A 19,704-nucleotide genomic window follows, 5' to 3' on the forward strand; every position below is an offset into this window, starting at 1 on the left:
CCAGCTTTATAGAGGCGAGCCCATCATAAATCCCCATGTGTGCTGCAAACTCTGTGTCTGTGTCTATGTGCACTAGCACATGAGTGCCTGTGTGTGCATACTTGGTATGTGCATGCACGTGAGTGAGTGTGCATGTGGATGTGTGAGTGTAACAGTTAAAACACTGTGGGTGTGTGTCTCTTCCTAGGGGCCATAAATACCATCTCCCCTCCAGACCACAGTTATCAAGTTAAATGTTGAGACCCCCACACAGGTATCCTCTGGGGAATTTCCACTCAGCATTAACTCCTCTTTGTCTCACTTTCACAGTTCGACTGGGGAGGGTCTCCTAAGATCTACTCCTAAGTTCATGACACAGTCAGGCCTTTATTTATATCCAGGGCAGTGTCAGTGTCTCTACCATAATTCTACATTCTATCTAACACATTTCTAAACTCTAAAACAAACTAAACATTCCTACATGTCTAAACTCTAAAATAAGCTAAACATTTCTACACTTAGCTTTTCAAACAGTTTTAACAGTTACTTTAGTCTGACAAAAGCGAATGACGAATTAGCGCTTTCAGTCAGAGATTGAGCATGCACCGCTTTATTGTATTTCCAGACTTGCTTTCGGCACAATTTACAGTGCGCGCTACTCTGTTTTTTGTCAGACTTGAAATAGCCGAAATACCTTCACACTACGGAACTTCTGTGGCCCTTCCGTTCGACAAGCTCTCCAGCATTGGAACCATCATTGTTTTTTCTTCGGTAACCTTCGCTCACGCTCTCGGTTGATTTTTCTCTAGTCGGCGCACTCATTTCCTCCATTACCCGGGCAGCACGGCTACAAAAACAAATACACATGTGCGCCTTGACACTTGTGCTGTACATAACAAGTCACGTGACGTGACGCTGCGGCTGTGATTGGTTCAGCTCTGCGCTACTTAATTTTGATTGGCTGTTCTTTTTTTTTTTAAGAGGACAAGAGAGATGAGGCCTATCGCAATAGTTTAATTTTTCTATCGAGAAAAAGTTATTTCGCAATACATATCGTTATCGTTCTATCGCCCAGCTCTACCTACAATGGATAGTATTAAATCCCAGTTCTTTGCATTCTTTACGGCCAAAAAAGGACACAGCTCAGAAGTGGTCTTATTACTTTAAAAATGATCTTTAATCTTACATATCCCGGGATATGGAGACTGAGCACACACAGAAACGCCTGGTCACATCAGCCAGTCTCAAGCAGAAAAAAGGAAGCCAGGTTATTTATGTACCTCTCGACGTCACATACACTTTAAGTTTCGATCAAACACTCTGCTTAGTTTCACTTTCTGGTCCTATGCTCTGCAAAAACATGTCGTTTCCTGTCAGGACTTTTGGCACAGACTGTACTCAGAGTTGGGCCTTTCTTATAAAGCAATATAATCAGCATCTAAGCATTTAAGATTATAAATTTAAACCTCAACAATAGTGAGAACAGCTCAAGATCACAGGAGGCTCTCTTCCCTCCATCACAGACACTCATCGCACCCGCTGCATCCGCAAAGCCACGAGCATTGTGGAGGACCCCACAATGCTCTCCACCTACAATCTCAGATAAACAGCCGTCGATCTTAAAAATCTAAACACTACCCTATAAATTACATCCCCTGCAATCCTTTTAAATATGTCTCTTACCCTCAGGTGAACTCTGTTTTCCTTCAATTCAGACTTGAGGATTTCCCTTTCTCGCTTGTACTTATCGCACTCCAACACCACATGCTCAAATGTCTCCTCTTGTCTGCAGAATTCACAATTCCCTGTCTCATGTTTACCCATCTTACTCTCGAGATTATATCCTCTTCTCTTCTACTTCTACAGCTTCTTCTACACTGCCCAACTATTTTCTGTATGATATAATAATATCTGCCTTTCCCTTCTCTGTCCCATTGTGCCTGCCACTTCTCCTTTAACTTTACCTTGATTATACTTTTACCTCACTGCAAGTCAGGAATTATTTTAAGCTTAAGTACACTCTGCGCCATATGACTTTCACTATATCCCTTTAAATTTGCCCAGTAAGTTAAAGCAATTTGACGTCTCCTTATTTCTAATGGTTGTTCGCCCATTTCCACTTGCAAAGCGGCCACTGGAGTAGTCTTAACAGCCCCACAACACAACCTCAAGGCTTGATACTGAACTTTGTCCAAGTCATTTAGCAAAGCTTTAGCTGCTAAACCATAAACCAGATGCCCATAATCCAGATCTGACCTAATGAGACCTATATATAAAGCTCTTAATGCTGTCCTATCTGCACCTCAATCACTGCCTTTTAAACACCTTAAAATATTCAGAACCTTTTTACATTTCTCAGTTATTTTCCCAATGTGTGTTTTCCATGTAAGCCTTTCATCAAACCAAATGCCTAAATATTTAATGCAATCAACCTTTTCTGTGTCATTCCCATATAGCTTGAAATTCAACTGGTAGTTTATTCTCTTATGTGTAAAAATAATCCATTTTGTTTTTGTAACAGAAAACCTAAACCCCCATTCCAGAGCCCAACCCTCCACCTTTTGTAATTCTCTCTGCATTTTAGCCATGATGAACTGTAAGTTTCTTCCTCTCTTCCAAATGACTCCATCATCAGCAAACAATGAAACCCCCATTGATTGATCTATATTATCAAGCACCTCATTAATCATTATGGAAAACAATATCGGACTAACTATACTTCCTTGTGGAGTGCCATTCTGTACATCATAGCCCGTACTGAACTCCTTTCCTACTCGGACAAAAATCTTCCTTCCAGTTAAAAAATTTTGAATCCATTTACACATCCTCCCTTTAATACCGATCTGATGCAAGCTGATCAGGAGTCCTTCTTTCCACATCATATCGTACGCCTTCTCGACATCTAAAAACACGGCTGCTACACTCTCCCTATTCACTTGGGCACGCCTTATTTCATGCTCTAGACACACAGCTGGATCTATTGTGCTTCTTCCTTTTCTAAACCCACTTTGGTAATACTTGATCTTACTATTAGTTTCTAAAAAGTAAATTAATCTTTAATTCACCATTTTTTCCATTACTTTCCCCAAATGTGACGTCAAAGCTATCGGTCTATAACCTCCCGCCAAGGCTGGATCATTTCCTGGCTTACATACGGGAACAATAATAGTTTCTTTCCACTGGTCAGGTAGCCTACCCTCTTCCCATACTTTGTTGAGCAATTTTACCATTATACTCTTACGAGGGTTGCTTAAGTTTTTAATCATACAATAACTATCTGATCTCTACCTGGAGTCGTATTGCTTACTTCCATTAATGCATTATTTAACTCTGCTACTGAAAACATGATATTTATCAGACCTTCTTGTTTCTCCGTATCCTACAAATGTTTCCTTTGAGTTTCTTCTCTTCCGCTGATTTCTGCAGTAATTTTCTGTGCTGTGAACTTTTGCATATGCTCTTTCCAATAATTCAGCTTTACTCCTGTTATCTACTAATAATCTATCATTATCTTTCATTACTGGATAACCATACTCTTTCCTCTTCCCAGACATTTTCTTAATAGTTGTCCAGACTCTCTCCAAAGGTGTCGATCTCCCCAAAGTATTACAGTACTTCCTCCAATATTCCCTCTTAGCTGATTTAACTACCGTTCTTACTTCTGCCTGTTTCCTTTTGTAGTATATGAGATTTTTAACACACAGTGCTCTTTTCAGCATTATAAATGCTTTGTTCTTGGCTTTGATTATAGCTGTATGTTCTTGCGTCCACCATGGCACTACCTTTGTCCTTTTACTGCCACCTTTCTTTGGGATGGAGGCTGTTGCCGCATAAGTCATAATCTGACTAATTGTAGAATTTAACTGATGCTTAATGTTTTACACAAACACCAGTTTGCTTCTTCAAACCTCCATTTCCTCTCTCTTTCTTCCCGTGTAGCATCATTGTCTACACAAATATCACTAACTATCAGATAATGACCACTACCAATCGTTCTCTCTTTTAACACTTTCCATGTGCTCCTACCTGACAAACATTGTGAAACCATTGTAACATCAGGACACGACTCTGTACCTCTTACCAAATCCACCCTTGTGCCAGAGCCATCATTTAGAACCCCTAAATCCTTCTCCTCAACTACATCCTCTACCACCTTCCCGTTGGTGTCATTACGGTGCCCTCATAAAGTGCTTTGTGTAGTTTCCCTCTCCAATTCCTAAGAAGCATTTGCATTTCTTTCCTCTCCAACTTTTTACACAGATTCTAAAAATTATTTATTTTGATGTTTCCTTTCTTAGACCGTACTTCTACACCTATCGCCTCTAACTCTGCTGTAGTGTCTAGCTGACTATACTTAATTTCATTCTTAACAAACGTTGCACATCCTCCTCCATTTTTACCCACCCTGTCCTTGCGAATGCTCGAGTATCCTTGAATAACAAAGTCTAGACTTGGTTTAAATCAATGTTTCTTGTACACATATAATACCCGGCTTCAAATTTAATGCACAAATAGCTCCTTCAGTTCTTGTCCATTTGCAACTAGGCTCCTAGCTTTCCATTGAAGAATTAGCATTAAGTTATAGCTTGTGGGTCTGATGTACCTTCTCCATGACTACGATCTGAATGTATTTTTTCCCCAAGACAAATCCTTCACATTGAAAAACTTTGCTGCTGCTTTCACTATTATCTTGATCTTTTCTGTTTTTGTTTTGGCTTGTTCTGAACAATCAATGACATACGCCAAGAACAAGACAAGTTTATCCATTTGGACTTCAGGCTGATTCCTGCCTTTCTCCTCCATCCCTCTCCCATCACCTATTCCTTGTTCCTCATCAGGTCTTCTGCCCTTGTTATTTACTCTCCTCAAAGCTTCTGCATAAGATTTCCTCTCCTCTGTTCCAACTTGTTGAATTTCTGCTGCCTGCTTCCTTACTGTGCACTCATCATGCGCTGCTGCATGTGGTCACCCACAGTTGCAACACTTAACCTGACTACTGCCACATTCACCATATACATGTTCTCCCCCACATCTTCCACACCTCACTCTTCCTTTACACACACTAACTATGTGACCAAACCTCTGACATTTGTAGCACCTGAGTGGAGAAGGAACATAAACACGGACACTAAAACTCATGTACTCCACCATGACTTTCTCTGGAAGCTATTTCCTTGGAACTCAAGCAGTACTGACGGACTATTTTTCTCCATTTCTAACAGCTTGCAGTCTTTTTATTCCAGTGATTTCTCCTCCGTTGATCAATTTCCTCATCTTCTCCAGATTTTCCCCACTTGGAATACCTGAAGTCACTCCTCTACATCCTCTCCTCTCACAAACCACCTTCCTGTCCATAATCTCCTTTTTACAAAGCATTTGCAACTTGAGCACTTTAGACTTTTGTTCTGCATTTTTACAGTTCACAAAAATACACCCATCTCGGAGCACCTTAGCCAGCTCAACATCACCGATCACTTTCTTCAATCCATTTGACAGAGCAATTGTTCTCACTCCCGTTATTTCATTCCCAGGTTTGAATTTCAATATTATTTTAAATTCTTCCATCATTACTTTCTTCCTGTGATCATGCCTACCATCTTCCTCTTCAAGTGCTCGCTTCCGTGTTGGCGCAGATTTCAACCTGTCCTTCCTAACCCCCCCCCTTTCTACTATGTCCAACTTTATTCCAATCAACATCCATTTCCTCATTGTCAGAAAGCCCTCCACTACTACTTGCCATTCTGACCCAGTCACAATCCATATTATGCCAATCCATCGGCAATCTCTTTGCTCCTCGGCTCTGGGGTGTTATTCCAAACAGCAAGCCTCTAACCCACAGGTGTCGAACTCCAGGCCTCAAGGGCCGGTGTCCTGCAGGTTTTAGATGTGTCCTAATCCAACACAGCTGATTTAAATGGCTAAATGACCTCCTCAACATGTTTTAAGTTCTCCAGAGGCCTGGTAATGAACTAATCATGTGATTCAGGTGTGTTGACCCAGGGTGATATCTAAAACCTGCAGGACACCGGCCCTTGAGGCCTGGAGTTCGACACCCCTGCTCTAACCGAACAACTCCTGCCCGAGCCAGCTGTCAAAGCGGCGGCGCAGCGCGTCGAGCTCCCTCTGTCAGGGACGTACCTAAGTGAGACAAAGGAGAAACTTAATAGTGGCTGATCATCCCACAAAAACACATTAAAGGGGTAGAATACACAAAAACCCTAACTGAAACTAACTTAACAAATTCCAATTCCCCCCATGATCCAGAGTTATGGTATGAGCCAATTTTCAGTTCTCCATACAGACTTGCTCCGCCCCTTTTCCACCTCTTGGCTCATCAATCAAGAGACTGGAGCAGCTGCAACTAAGGTAACTCGGAAAACAAAAAGATTAGATCATACATAACAGTGTAAACTAAAATGTGCGCACTTATTTTAGAATACAGTGTTATGTGACTATTTAAATTAATTCTAAACCAAACCCAGTTATTTATTATCCTGTAAATTAAATTCTATGTTCAAAGAAAGAAAAGTGTAAATGTTTGTTGCCTGGTTTAAGAACCCTGTATGGCCCATCATATGGTGGACGCAGCGGAGTCCTATGGGCATCGTGCCTGACGAAAACGAACCGAGCAGAGTCCAACGAACTCGGAACAAAAGTGTCAGGCAGGCAGTGGTGCACAGGACCAGGAACAGGAAATGAGTCTCTTGGGGGGCGAAAAGGCAACAAAGAGGTATCGAAACATGGGGGAGGGCTCTCAGGTAAGAATTCCTCGGGGACCCGGAGGGGCTGGCCGAGGACCAGTTCAGCCGGGGAAACCCCGAGGTCTTCTTTAACCGCACTACGCAATCCCAGCAAAACCCACGGAAGACGGTCGACCCAGTCACCACCTGTTAAGGAAGCCCGGAGCGCGGCCTTAAGTGACCGGTGAAACCGTTCGCACATCCCGTTAGCTTGCGGGCGGTATGCTGTGGTGCGGTGGACCTTGACCCCCAGGCCGTCAGCCATAGCAGACCAAAGCTCAGAAACAAACTGGGGGCCCCTGTCTGAGGTAATGTCAGCAGGGGGACCGAAACGTGAAACCCACTTTGACAAAAATGCTCTGGCCACCGTCACCGCTGTCGTGGACGCCAGGGGCACCGCCTCCGGCCACCTGGTGGTGCGGTCCACCACAGTCAAAAGGTGCGTGAAACCCTGTGACTGCGGTAAGGGACCAACCAGGTCCACATGAACGTGATCGAAACGCCTACCGGGGACACGGAAAGGTTCGAGGGGTGCCTGCGTGTGCCGGTGGATTTTCGAGCGTTGGCATGGGATACAAGCCGCCGCCCATTCCTTCACCATTTTGCGAAGGCCCGGCCAAACAAACCTGGCGCTGACCAGCTTAACCGAGGCCCGGACGCCGGGATGAGAGAGGGCATGCACCGAGTCAAAAACACGCCGACGCCACGAAAGGGGAACCACTGGGCGGGGGCGGCCGGTGGAAACGTCGCAAAGAAGGTGCGGACCGCCGTCCCACACCGGGGTGTCCTCCAGCACGAGGCCCGTTTTCGTTGACTGAAGGGCAAGGACGTCTGGGTCAGCACGTTGTTCAGCGGCCATGGCAGCGTAGTCGACGCCGACATACACCGGAGAAACCAACACACGTGAGAGACAGTCAGCGACGTGATTGGACTTACCAGCCACATGCTGAATGTCTGTGGTAAACTCTGAAATGGCCGCCAACTGGCGCTGCTGGCGTGCGCTCCATGGGTCAGAGACCTTGGACATCGCAAACGTCAAAGGTTTGTGGTCAACGTATGCAGAAAAAACGAAAATGTCATGTTGCGAGGTGCAGTTCCAGCAACTCCCTGTCAAAAACACTGTACTTGCGTTCAGCATCCCTGAGCATACGACTGAAAAAGGCGAGCGGTTGCCAGAGACCTGAAACCCGCTGTTCCAACACCCCACCCACTGCCACGTCGGACGCATCGGTGGTCAGCGCGATCTCCGCCGACGGAAGCAGGTGGGCCAGCAGGGCAGCGTCAGCCAGCGCAGACTTGGCTGCGGAAAACGCCTGGACGCGTTCCGGCAGCCAGTCAACAGGATCTTTGGCTGTTTTACCTTTTAAGGCAGCATAGAGTGGCTGTAGCAGGTGGGCAGCTCTGGGGAGAAAGCGGTTGTAAAAATTTATCATCCCCAAGAACTCCTGCAACGCTTTAACCAATGTAGGACGCGGAAAAGCTGAAACGGCCTGGACTCTGTCGGGCAACGGAACCACACCTTCAGCGGAAATGCGGTGCCCAAGGAAATCCAGAACAGGCAACCCAAACTGGCACTTGGAAGGGTTGATGATCAGGCCGTGCACTGCCAAACGCTGGAAAACCTGGCGCAGATGGGACTCGTGCTGGCTCGCTGAGCAGCTGGCCACCAATATATCGTCCAGATAAACAAAAACGAACGGAAGCCCACGCAAAACGGAGTCCATCAGCCGCTGAAAGGTCTGGGCGGCACCTTTCAGGCCAAACCGCATGCGCAAAAACTTGAACAAGCCGAAGGGGGTAATGACAGCGGTTTTAGGAACATCTTCGGCACGCACGGGAACTTGGTGATACCCCCGCACCAAGTCAATTTTAGAAAAAATCAACGTTCCAGTGAGATTGGCAGAAAAATCCTGAATGTGGGGGATGGGGTAACGGTCATTCTCCGTGGCATTATTCAAACGGCGGAAATCTCCGCATGGCCGCCACCGACCGTCCGATTTGGGCACCATGTGAAGCAGAGAGGCCCATGCACTGTTTGAACGCTGTACAATGCCAAGGCGCTCCATGGCTGCATACTCTTCCCGAGCGACGGACAGTTTCGCGGGGTTGAGGCGGCGCTCCGGGGGAGGCAGGTGGAGGCGTGGAAGGCGCCGCCGGCGAGTCTGTAGCCAGGGCGTGAACGTCGAAAGTGCGGCTAGCCAGGAGAATGCGATCCGCTTCTTCACCCAGGGAGCGATAATCCTTCGTAGCCAGAAGCGGGGAGTTTGCGAGGACAGCTCTCACGGCGGCCGGTAGTTGGCGGAGGAAGAGGTGGACGAAGAGGAATCCCCCGTCATCCGGCCCGAGCAGGTTGAGGAGCTGTTCGGCTCGTTCAACAACAACACCTCCTTCCAGCTGACCAAAACCCACTGATCAAAGAACACTGATCAATGGCCATGAGTACCATTCACAGAGAGTTGGGGAATGGCTGCAATCACATCAATGGTCATGGGAATTTGCATAATTATGATTAAGGAACTGACCTCACAGCCCATTGTTCCTTCAGTGGGCTGGTTTCAGTCATTATGCAAATGTACTGTTTATAAGGTTTGGGGAAACCTGCAGTCAGCTGAGACTGAAGAAGTCACTTGGATGAGCGACGAAACGTTTCTCCCACAAAACGCTACGTCCAGATGAACAGATTCAACTTTTGGAGATTTACTTTCCTGGATGATTGAGAATGCATCAAGACGAGGTAGCCTTAACTTTCCACGGGTGTTGGGGTCAAACGCCAGTAAAGTTTGAAGGTAGCAGAGTGTATTTTTGTGTGTGAGCTGTGGCAGTAACAATGGCTTCACTTCAGTATCTGAGAGAGTTTATCAACGAGCGACTAACTGCTGCTGCTGAACAAATATTCTTGGAGTTTGAAAAAACGATCGTCCAGTACGAGGAAGAGATCGACCGTCAGCGCAGACTGCTGGATATCACCTGGAAACCCCAAATCAAGCTTCGGAGGATAGGTGAGTCTCACTCTGGTGTGCTGGATTCAGTCACACAAACCGATCTTCTACCGTGGACCACAAACAGCGCACTTTGACCTTCGGACCGGTGAGCGTCCTCTTCCTGCCCCTGGAAAGTTTAACTACACATTTAATCCCGGAAAAATCCGCATATGAGAGAAAAAACAAAGAAGTTCAGTTTTAACCGCGTGTCTGGTTTTCTGCTGAGGTCTGTCAGCTCAACTCTTTGTTGTGTAAAGTTGTAGAAAAGCTTCTGGTAGCTCTTTGTCCAGACTGTGTCGTCATTATGAATCAGGAGAGTTTCATTCATATCCCAGCTACCACAGGGCGAGAGGTACACCCTGGACAGGCCGTTCACACAGAGAGACACACAACCATCCACACTCACGTACACACTTAGGAGCAATTTAGAATCACCAGTTAACCTGACCCCACTAAGTGCACGTGTTTGGACTGGGAGGGATCCAGAGAACCCACTCAAACACGGGGAGAACATGCTAACTCCACACAGGGCCGTGAGCAGGTGGTGGATTCAAACTCAGGAGCGTCTTGCTGTGAGGCAACAGAGCTGCCCACCACAGCACCGCGCTGCCCACCACAGCACCGCGCTGCCCTGGATCACAGTCAGTGTGTTTCTGCTGTGGATTGTTGGATGCACTCAAAGTGTCGAATCACAGTTTGTGTCTGTGATGGAAATGCTGACCAATCAGAAGGAGTTTCTCTGTTCTGTGTTGTACATTAGTGGCTGTGTTTTGGGGTTTGTTTTAAAGACATTGGTGCTTAAGTTTTAATCGTATGTACTAACACACTCATTTAGCTGGGACAACAACAACACCTCCTTCCAGCTCCGTCCACACAGGAGAACAGATGACCTTTTCTCTCTCTTTTCCAAAACACTTTCTAGTATGACGGAATATTTGCTCTAGGAGAAATTTTCTCTCTTTCCACCAAATCTCCTTCTCCTCTCTCCTCTGTACAGATACACAATATGTACTATACACAAACCCTTCCTGAGAGTTTCCCTCAGCATGCCAGCTGTGCTATCCAGTCTTCTGGGAACTCTTCCCTGCCACTCGGAGTCCATCTCAACTCCTCCTGAGCTCGGAGCAGCTTCCACCATTTATTCCCTTCCTCTGTCTTCTCTCACTTCCTCTTATTGATTTCCAAAGTTATCTTGCAGACTTCCATCTGATGCCCTCAGCTATGTCTCCTTCAGATTTCATCTTCTGTATAAGGTGGAGTTCACCTGTGTGCACCTTCCTCCTGTCTCATACATCCCTCTGTGTTCCTCCCTCTTGTTAAAGTTCAACACAACCTTTTCTATCCTTTCCTTAAAGGCACTCCTACCCACCTCTCCTCTCTTCACCTGCATGTTCGTTGAACTCTCTCTCCCCCTGCAGACACTCAGTACCGCTTCATCCAACTTACTACAGAATTTATCTTTTTCTTCTACATAACCTACCCGTGTTATCCATATGTGTACATTGTGCAGTATAGACACTATTAACAGCCTGTAAGCGACTCAGAGGCCTTTCTTCAGTACGTGTGTGTATGTGTATTCTCTGTTTTGGCTTTTCTCCTTGTAGTAACTTTGAAAGCTTGTGTGTGTGTGTGTGTGCGTCAGGGTTTTAATAGTTTTGCAATTTTCATTAGTTTTTATTTTTATTTAGTTTTGACTTCAGATTTTTAATTTTATATTAGTTTTAATTAGTTTTTACCAATTATTTGCTAGTTTAGTTTAGTTTTTAGTTTTTTGAAAATCCTTAGTTTCAGTTTAGTTTTGATTAGTTTCAGTTAGACTTGTAGTCAAGACCGCCTAATCCGAGACCAAGACAAGACCAAGACCAGAGGGTATCGAGACCAAGACAAAGACCAAGACCAGAGGGTATCGAGACCAAGACAAGACCAAGACCAAGACCAAGTTGAGACGAGACCAAGACCGAGACCGAGTCGAGACGAGACCAAGACCAAAACCAAGACCGAGACAAAAAAAGTCTTTAAACTGCAGCCAGATGCTGCTTCGTTTACAGGCGTCAGGCATATTTATGTGTTTTTGCTTTCGCACAGCCCTCCTCACCGCTGTCTACTGTCTCACTCACTTACTGAGAGGACAGACGCACGCTCCACTTGACTGTCGCGTCTCTCACCCTCTCTGTTTTTCACATAATGATATTATCCTATATCCTCGCATGTGATTGGCAACAATATGGAGGGATTGGAGCATAACTGAGCCACTGTGTGAGAGCTGAGCAGCGAAAGGAAATTAAGTGAGGGTAGAAATGACTGAAAGATTATTAGGCTCTGTTTTGAGTTTTGTTCAAAAAAGAATGACTTCATATAGGAAAAAAAATAAATATCACATATGCAGGACACCTTAAACTAGTTTTTTAATTAAGCAGCAAGGCAGAACAAAGTCGGGCCTGTATCAAGACACAGGGACTAAACCCCAATTCAACCAGACCCAGAACTGATCCGGAATTAAAACAGGACTACAACAGTTCAAAATCAGGACTACTTAGGACTTAACCAAAACAGAACCAGAATCAGAACTAGATGATAGTAGCACTGAAAATCATCATAGACCTGCACTACACTTATTTTTTTAATTCTACCAAAGTACGCTATTTAGATTCTGAAAAGTTTATATAATTATTTAGCCTTGTTGTGCAAACAAGCCTGCATAACTTAATAAATATAGAATTTGAAAAGTAACAAATGGTATCTAAAAAGAAACAGGTACTAGATACATGTTCTGATGAGTTTTGGCAAACAACCATTTGACTAACATGTGTGTCTCACCTGCTCTTGTTCGATCTCTGTTCTGTCCTCATTCTCCATCTCCCTCTCTGCTCCTCTCTCTCCCCCTCTGTTCCTCTCTCTCCCTCTTTGTGCTGACAATCAAGCCAAACACCAACATCATCAAATATACAGTTGAAACCAGATATTTACAGACTCTTCAGATAAAAACACTTTTTTAATTGTAACATCAAATCAGACTAAATGTTTATTTTTTTAGATTGATAAATATAAAAAACATATTTGTTAACTTTAAGAGTAAAGAGAAAAACTATCTGTATTTCTTAATTGCAAATGGCACCAAATTGTATTCAAAATTGAGCCACACTTATGGAGCTCCACAATTCTGTTCCTGGTGTTTTGGTTGACATCTCTTGATTTTCACATGTCACAGAAACAGGCTCTGTGTTTTGCCTTATATGCATCCACAGCTGTGCCACCAATTTACTCACATGGACTCTACTAACCTATCAGAAGCTTCTTAAGCTCAGAATGGAATCGTCTGGAGTTTTTCTTATTAATTAACAATAAACTTAGTGTATATGTTCTCCTAAATTTGATGAAAGGGATAAAAATAGACAGCTCTGTCTCTCTTTATTCTGTCATTAAACTAATTCAAAAGATATTTCAACATTTATTTATCTAAAACAAAAGTTTACTCTAAATTAATGTTTAACAGTAAAAATAGTTTTTATGTTTTCTACCTAAAGTGTATGTAAATATCTTGTTTCATCTGTGAATATACTGCTGTGTATTGAAATTTCTCTTGTTTTGCATAGATATACTGAACAACATACAAAACATAATATATAAAATAACATCTACCTGAGTTTTTTCTTTGAAAGAAGCTTCTTATGTCCATTGTTGTGTTCATCAGTACACAATTGAAACCGATTTAGAGAGTTTGTTTAGCCGTGGAGGGTAACAACTGAAAATATGAAATGTAGGCTAAGACTCTCTAAAAAATCAGCATTGTTGTTCGGCTTTTTATTTATCCATTTGTTGATTCACTCGAAGAGCAAGTAACGCAACCAACTGATCAGTTTGATATCAATCTTTTGTGATACACCGTCATATTTACATTATTAGTTCAGTACGAATGATTTGCTTTGGTACCTGGTCAAACTTAAGCTCTCCTCTGTCTGCAGCAAACTCGCAGGCAGCAGCTTCTCCCCCCTCGCTCACATGCGTGCTGTGCTCAGTCGCCTAGTACCTGAGCTCGGATCATACCAAAATTAGGGGGAATTTACGACGGTGCCCCATGCTTCTGAAAAAATGACCCGGGCTTAAGCCCAGTAAGCCACCCCCCCGCTCCGCTAATGGTTGACTCCAAATCTCCGGAACACTATGTCGATTTAAGAACGGAAGATCGAAACAGCGAGACCAAGACCGAGACAAGACAAAAGTCCGTCGAGACCAAGACCACGTAAAAGTGGTCTCGAGACCGGTCTCGAGACATCCAACTCTAGTTTCAGTTATAGTTTTAGTTGTGTTTGCAATAATAAAGTGTAACAAAATCCCAGTTTCATCATATCAGTCATTCTCTTCTGCTTATCCTTGGGTATGTTGCTATTCCAGCTACCATACTCTGCACCCTGGACAGGTCGCCTGTCTGTCGCAGGGCTAACACGCAGAGACAGACAACTCACATTCCCACCTATGGGTTCTTTAAATAAATAAATAAATAAATTAGGGCAGATGAACAACCGTTGATACCAGGCAACTATAAAAGGTATATCTTGGCCGCAATGACACTATTAACTCTTGCAGCACCGGGTGTTCGTAATTTTGGTTCAAGTGAATTGATAAACCTTTTGAAGGCAATTGACTCACACAGTTATGTAGATATCCCAGTCCTGTTGTCTCGGGATGCATCACGCTGCATTGCCTGGTGTTAGCTTCTGTTTCTGGGGATGAGGGTTGGGCGTGCTCCCTTACCTTCTCAAGGTAAGCTAGGTTAGCCTTCTTGTGTGAGCTTTTCAAGTGCACTTTAAGGTTTGTGGGATTTTTTTCCCTTTAGAAATGTCCCTCATAATTTGTCTCGTTCCACTACAAGACACTTGCTTTATCCAAAACACAGTCAAATTCAAAGTAATCCCAAATTGGAAGCTGGCGCTTTCTCCAGACTTTTCCTGACATGATTCTGCGCGTGGACGGAGCAGCAACACAGACGACTCGACTAACGTACTGCCACCTGCTGGCATAATGAGACACAGCAAGAAAAAAACCTGGAAACTAAACTTCTTTTTTACCGTTGACTATTGTATGACACACACACATCAACGAAAACTAAACATATTTTTGCTATGAATTCAGTTAATTTTAGTTAGTTTTGTGAACACTCATTACAGTTTTAGTTAGTTTTCCTTTTTTCGCTTTTATTTTTATTTCCGTTAACGAAAATGTTTTTTCACTTCTAGTTCTCGTTATTTCGTTAGTTTTAGTTAACGATAATAACCTTGGTGTGCGTGTATCGGAGTATTTCCTCAGATGTATGTTTGCTTTTTTATAACATCATTTATTTATTTATCTATTGTGTCCTTTTCTACTTCCAGACCTTCCACTGCGACTCCTCTGCAGAGAGGAGGAGCAGCTCTGGAACCAGGAGAGGAGCTCCAGTGTCGACCAGGAGGAGCCAGAACCTCCACAGATTAAAGAGCAACAGGAGGAACTGTGCAGCAGTCAGGAGGGAGAGCAGCTGGGACTGGAGGAGGAGACTGATACCTTTATGGTGACTGCTACTTACAAGGAAAGCGACCTCAGTAACACCACTCACTCTGACTCCAGTGTGTTTGTTGGGACTGAATCCAGAGAAGCATTCAAAGTTTTAAATAATTCTACCCAGATCAAGAAAGACATCAACCATCAGCCCAGAGAGCTGGATGTCACCTCCAGTGCTGAGAAAGATCTGCATAGAACAGGTGAGTCTCACTCTGACGGTCTGGTCCTAATCAGAGCTCTGTTACACAATTTATGATGCAGCTGCAGTTATTTTTCAGGAAGAAATACCATGAAGTATTGTTATAATGAAAAAGTTTCAGCATTAGACTCAAAGTACGTATAAAATGAGTGGATCCATGTCAGCAGGCAGCTGCAAACCTACGAGTGTTGTTTGGTTAATATTGTGGAAGGGCTTGTTGTCATTCAGTGTACAGCAAGTGTACAAGGCACACAGTTTCATTACAGTTGGCTCGACACAGGATGAAAATATCGAAAAGCTATAGTACATATAGTAAAATGTATATATATGACGTCACTGAGAGTTACAAACTGTCTAAAGACTTTAGACCGTTTTTCAACTCTCAGTGATGCCACAGTGATCGTTTGATTTATGGACCTGCAGCAGAGTTTGAGCCCAGACACGGCTGGTGACGTCAGACTTAAAGACCGGATTACATTTGCACTCAGTAACTTCCTGTTCTTTCAGAATATAAACAGAATAAATCCACCTGGCTGCTGGTTGAGTCGAGCCCCCGAGTTGTGCTCACTGACAAAGCCTCATTTAAACTGGTGGAGACGTGTTAGCTGTTAGTCTGCATTGATAAAATAGACAGCAGTTATTTGAGACCTTCAACAATCTCTTGTAGAGTGATTCCAGTCAGACTGCAACTGTTTGCAGAAAGGTTGCCTCCTATCCGGTCTTTAAGTCGGACGTCATTAGTCGTTTCTGGGTGCAAACTCCACTTCAGGTCCCAAAGTCAAACGATCACTGCGGCGTCACAGAGTTACAAACTGTCTAAATCCTTTCGTCTTTAATAAAATAATCAGTGTGGCTGCTCTATCAGCTGTAACAATTAAGTTTAACATTCAGGCATCCACGAAAACAGAATCTATGAAGTTTAACCGAGTTCGAAGTTAGCAGGGAGTTAGGATTGGGCTTGGAGTCTTCTCCAGTTTGGCCATGCCCAAGAAAACCTCCAAAGGGAGGCACACAGAAATCTTGGCTGAAACACATCAACTTCACTTCGAGCTTCTTTTGATGTGGAAGAACAGCAGCTCCTCACCAGATGTTTAAAGCCGAGTCCCGACACCCTACAGAGGAAAGTCCTACTCTTCATTACCCTGGTCTGATGAACATGGCTGAGGGTTGGAACTGCTCCACTATAACCTCCTCTAGGTCTGGGCAATATGAGGAAGATCTAATATCAGGATATGTTTATATACATGATATATATGTTTGGATACTCGTACTCATTCAAATGAACCATTCAGTATTTTTATCTATGTTAAATAAATACCAAAAATCTGAATGAATTGAAATGTTTTATTTTAACCATTTTTTAACCATCAGTTGCTTACAGAGGTTTTTCACCAATATTACACAAACTAAATTCAAGACAGTGACTATAAAACCGACTGACGTTGAACAGTCACAGTTATCACAGCTGGCTAATTTCATGTTTTCTTTGGTGTGTGGGGAGACATTCACATGCTGAGTTTAAAACACCTCTAATTTTTCAGTGGATGATTTTTCAGCTGGTGGAATAAATTTGTAGTACTGCTACCTTCAGCAGCAATAGTTTTACGCATGTTTTGCAAATTACCGCATTTTGTTCGATGTCCTCCTCATGAAATTAAAACGACAGCGCGTCTCATCCCTGCGCTCGTCTGAAATTCCCGCTGTTGCCGTATTTTTCCCTATCTGCCAGTATATAAACACGCATGTTCAGCGCAGTGCAGGAGGCATTAATGATGCATTCATAGCATGTTGGAGGAAAAAAACTCATAGTGAATTACATACATACAGCTTAATATTGCCATAGCAATTTTTACCATCATAAGTGGAAAAACTCACGATACAACGAGTATGTTTGATATTTCGCCCACTCCTACCCTCTTCCTTCCAGATTTCACGAATACAATCCGAAGATACTTGAGCTCTCTTGTTTGGATGCAGACAATTTGGGTCTTTTTAGAAATCTTTGGGTAACCTCACCCAGAAGTGTCAGTCCTGGTCCCTCTGCTGAAGCCAACCCTTGAGGGATGGGGGAGGGGGGGGCATCTGACCACAGCCCAAATAAATCAGATGAATCCACCGTGCTTTGGGCCCATCACCCACAGGGACAGCACAGCACCTGAGATCTCTAACAGTTACTACATCATATAAAACCATATGTGATACATTAACAAATACTAGTTAAAGCAAACATGGATCTTATTGTCATAAATCTTTACAGATTAAAGGAACAATGTATTTCACTGCTTTTCTTTATCTGGTCTCCTATTGTCCCTGCAGACCTCCCACAGCAGAATGTCTGTAAGCAGGAGGGGGTTCTCCCTCAGCAGCAGCTCAGGAACCAGAACAGGAGCTCCAGATTGGACCAGGGGGAACCAGAACCTCCACAGCGCACAGAGGAACAGAACAAACTGTGCAGCAGTCAGGAGGGAGAGCAGCCCGTAGTGACAGAGACGAAAACTTCTACGGTGACTTCTGCTCACAGCAAAAGTGACCACAGTGAATCAGAAGCAAAATGTGACCAGCTCCTCACTCACAGCTCTGCTGCAGCTGAGAGCCGACATCAGGAAGGAGGGAAGGAGGGAGATTTAGACTCTGGAAATCCAGAGTCAAAACTTCACGTAAACAGAAGTCAGAGCAACAATTCAGAAGAATTCCCGCCATCAGCGAGTCAGTGTAACACTGACACGGGTCGAAAATCTCTCCAGTGTGACATTTGTGGAAAGTCTTTTAAGAAAAAGTGCCAAATAAAGGAGCATTACAAAATCCACACAGGTGAGAAACCATTCACCTGTAAGACATGTGAGAAAAGTTTTGCTCAGAAGAGCACTTTGCTGCACCACATGACTGTCCACACAGGAGAGAGGTTGTTTTCCTGCCACATATGTGGCAAAACTTTTAGGCAACGCGGGAATCTGATGATCCACCTGAGAATCCACACCGGTGAGAGGCCGTATTCCTGCACAGTGTGTGAAAAGACTTTCAGTCAGAGTAGTCATTTGTTGGGCCACATGCGAAGCCACAGAGGAGAGAAGCCGTACCTGTGCGAGGACTGTGGGGAATGTTTTTCTGAATCATCTTCACTTAAATTACACAAAGTGATTCACACAGGAGAGAGGCCTCATTCTTGCCAAGCATGTGAGAAAACATTCATTAAACGCAGTAACCTGCTGCGCCACATGAGAATGCACACAGGAGAGAAACCGTATGTTTGTGAGACCTGCGGGGAAAGATTTACTCTGTCAACATCGCTAAAAAGCCACAACGCGATCCACACAGGAGAGAAACCGTATCACTGTAAAACCTGTGGGAAAATGTTCCGCCAGAGTCATCATTTGTTGTTTCACATGAAAACCCACAAACAGCAGAAGCTGCAGTGCTGAAAGTTTTGTGGAGAAAACAACTATCTACCAACAAGTATTTTGATGTTGTCACGTGTAAAACTGTGTTCTTCATTTTATTTTTATTTTCCGTTCTGCGATGAAGCTTTGTTTCTCTAATGCAGGGTTTCTTTTCACAATGAGTACCACCACATAAAATATATGGCTCTTAAAGTACCAGCCTTTGACCAACATTAGAGTACAGTAGTATACACCTATTAAACACCACATACAGTTTACACAAGAGAATTTTATTTCTTATATGAATGTTATTTATTATAACTGTCATAAACAGGATGTGACAAGTGATAATAATAACAACTGTACTGCATTAAAACATTCACAGCAGGTGGGATATCCAATCTTTAAGTGATGACGTATGAACAAACTACTCTGCATTTATTAAGGCTGTTGTGTTTTTAACATGTTTTAATGTTTTGTATCCTGTTGTTTTTAAACTGATCAAGCCCCTGAAAAGAGTCAGTGATCACTGTCAGCCTCTCTCTGTTTTTATTACCACTGTTCATTTTAAAGCTCCGTTTTTAAAACCTTATGATGTAACTACAGCCCAGCCCATGCAGCAGTATATTAATGACTAACCTCGTATTGTGGATGACTGAAGTTTGGTCTGTTTACAGCTTCCTGCCATGCAATTGCATTTGTCCCTAACCATCTGGAACCCTCACGATAACTTTTATAGAGGGATAAAAAGTTAGCTTTCATCCTCTAGCTTCACTGTATATATTATGCTAACCATAGCTGTTTATAAGATTGGGGAAACCTGCAGTCAGCTGAGACTGAAGAAGTCACTTGGATGAGTGACAAAATGTTTCTCCCACTGAAAACGTCCAGAT

At 43.5% G+C, this 19,704-nt stretch overlaps 1 protein-coding gene across 4 annotated transcripts in view; it reads left to right on the plus strand.

Moving 5' to 3' along the window:
- The window catches only part of LOC102080905 (zinc finger protein 260), a 203,771-nt gene extending 184,745 nt beyond the window's left edge, over positions 1 to 19,026 (plus strand). The window contains exons 1-3 of one of the 4 annotated variants that reach the window (XM_019347415.2): positions 9,513 to 9,718; positions 15,070 to 15,435; positions 17,751 to 19,026. In XM_019347415.2, coding sequence (XP_019202960.1) covers positions 9,547 to 9,718; positions 15,070 to 15,435; positions 17,751 to 18,853 — 1,641 coding nt within the window. In that variant the 5' untranslated portion in view covers positions 9,513 to 9,546 and the 3' untranslated portion in view covers positions 18,854 to 19,026. Of the gene's footprint in view, positions 1 to 9,512; positions 9,719 to 15,069; positions 15,436 to 16,502; positions 16,601 to 17,750 lie in introns of those variants that run through there. The other 3 variants (XM_019347418.2, XM_019347416.2, XM_019347417.2) reach the window with 3 other exon arrangements.
- Positions 19,027 to 19,704: the final 678 nt, after the last annotated feature.

This window comes from Oreochromis niloticus, linkage group LG18 (assembly GCF_001858045.2).
Source record: "Oreochromis niloticus isolate F11D_XX linkage group LG18, O_niloticus_UMD_NMBU, whole genome shotgun sequence".
Lineage (NCBI taxonomy): Eukaryota > Metazoa > Chordata > Actinopteri > Cichliformes > Cichlidae > Oreochromis > Oreochromis niloticus.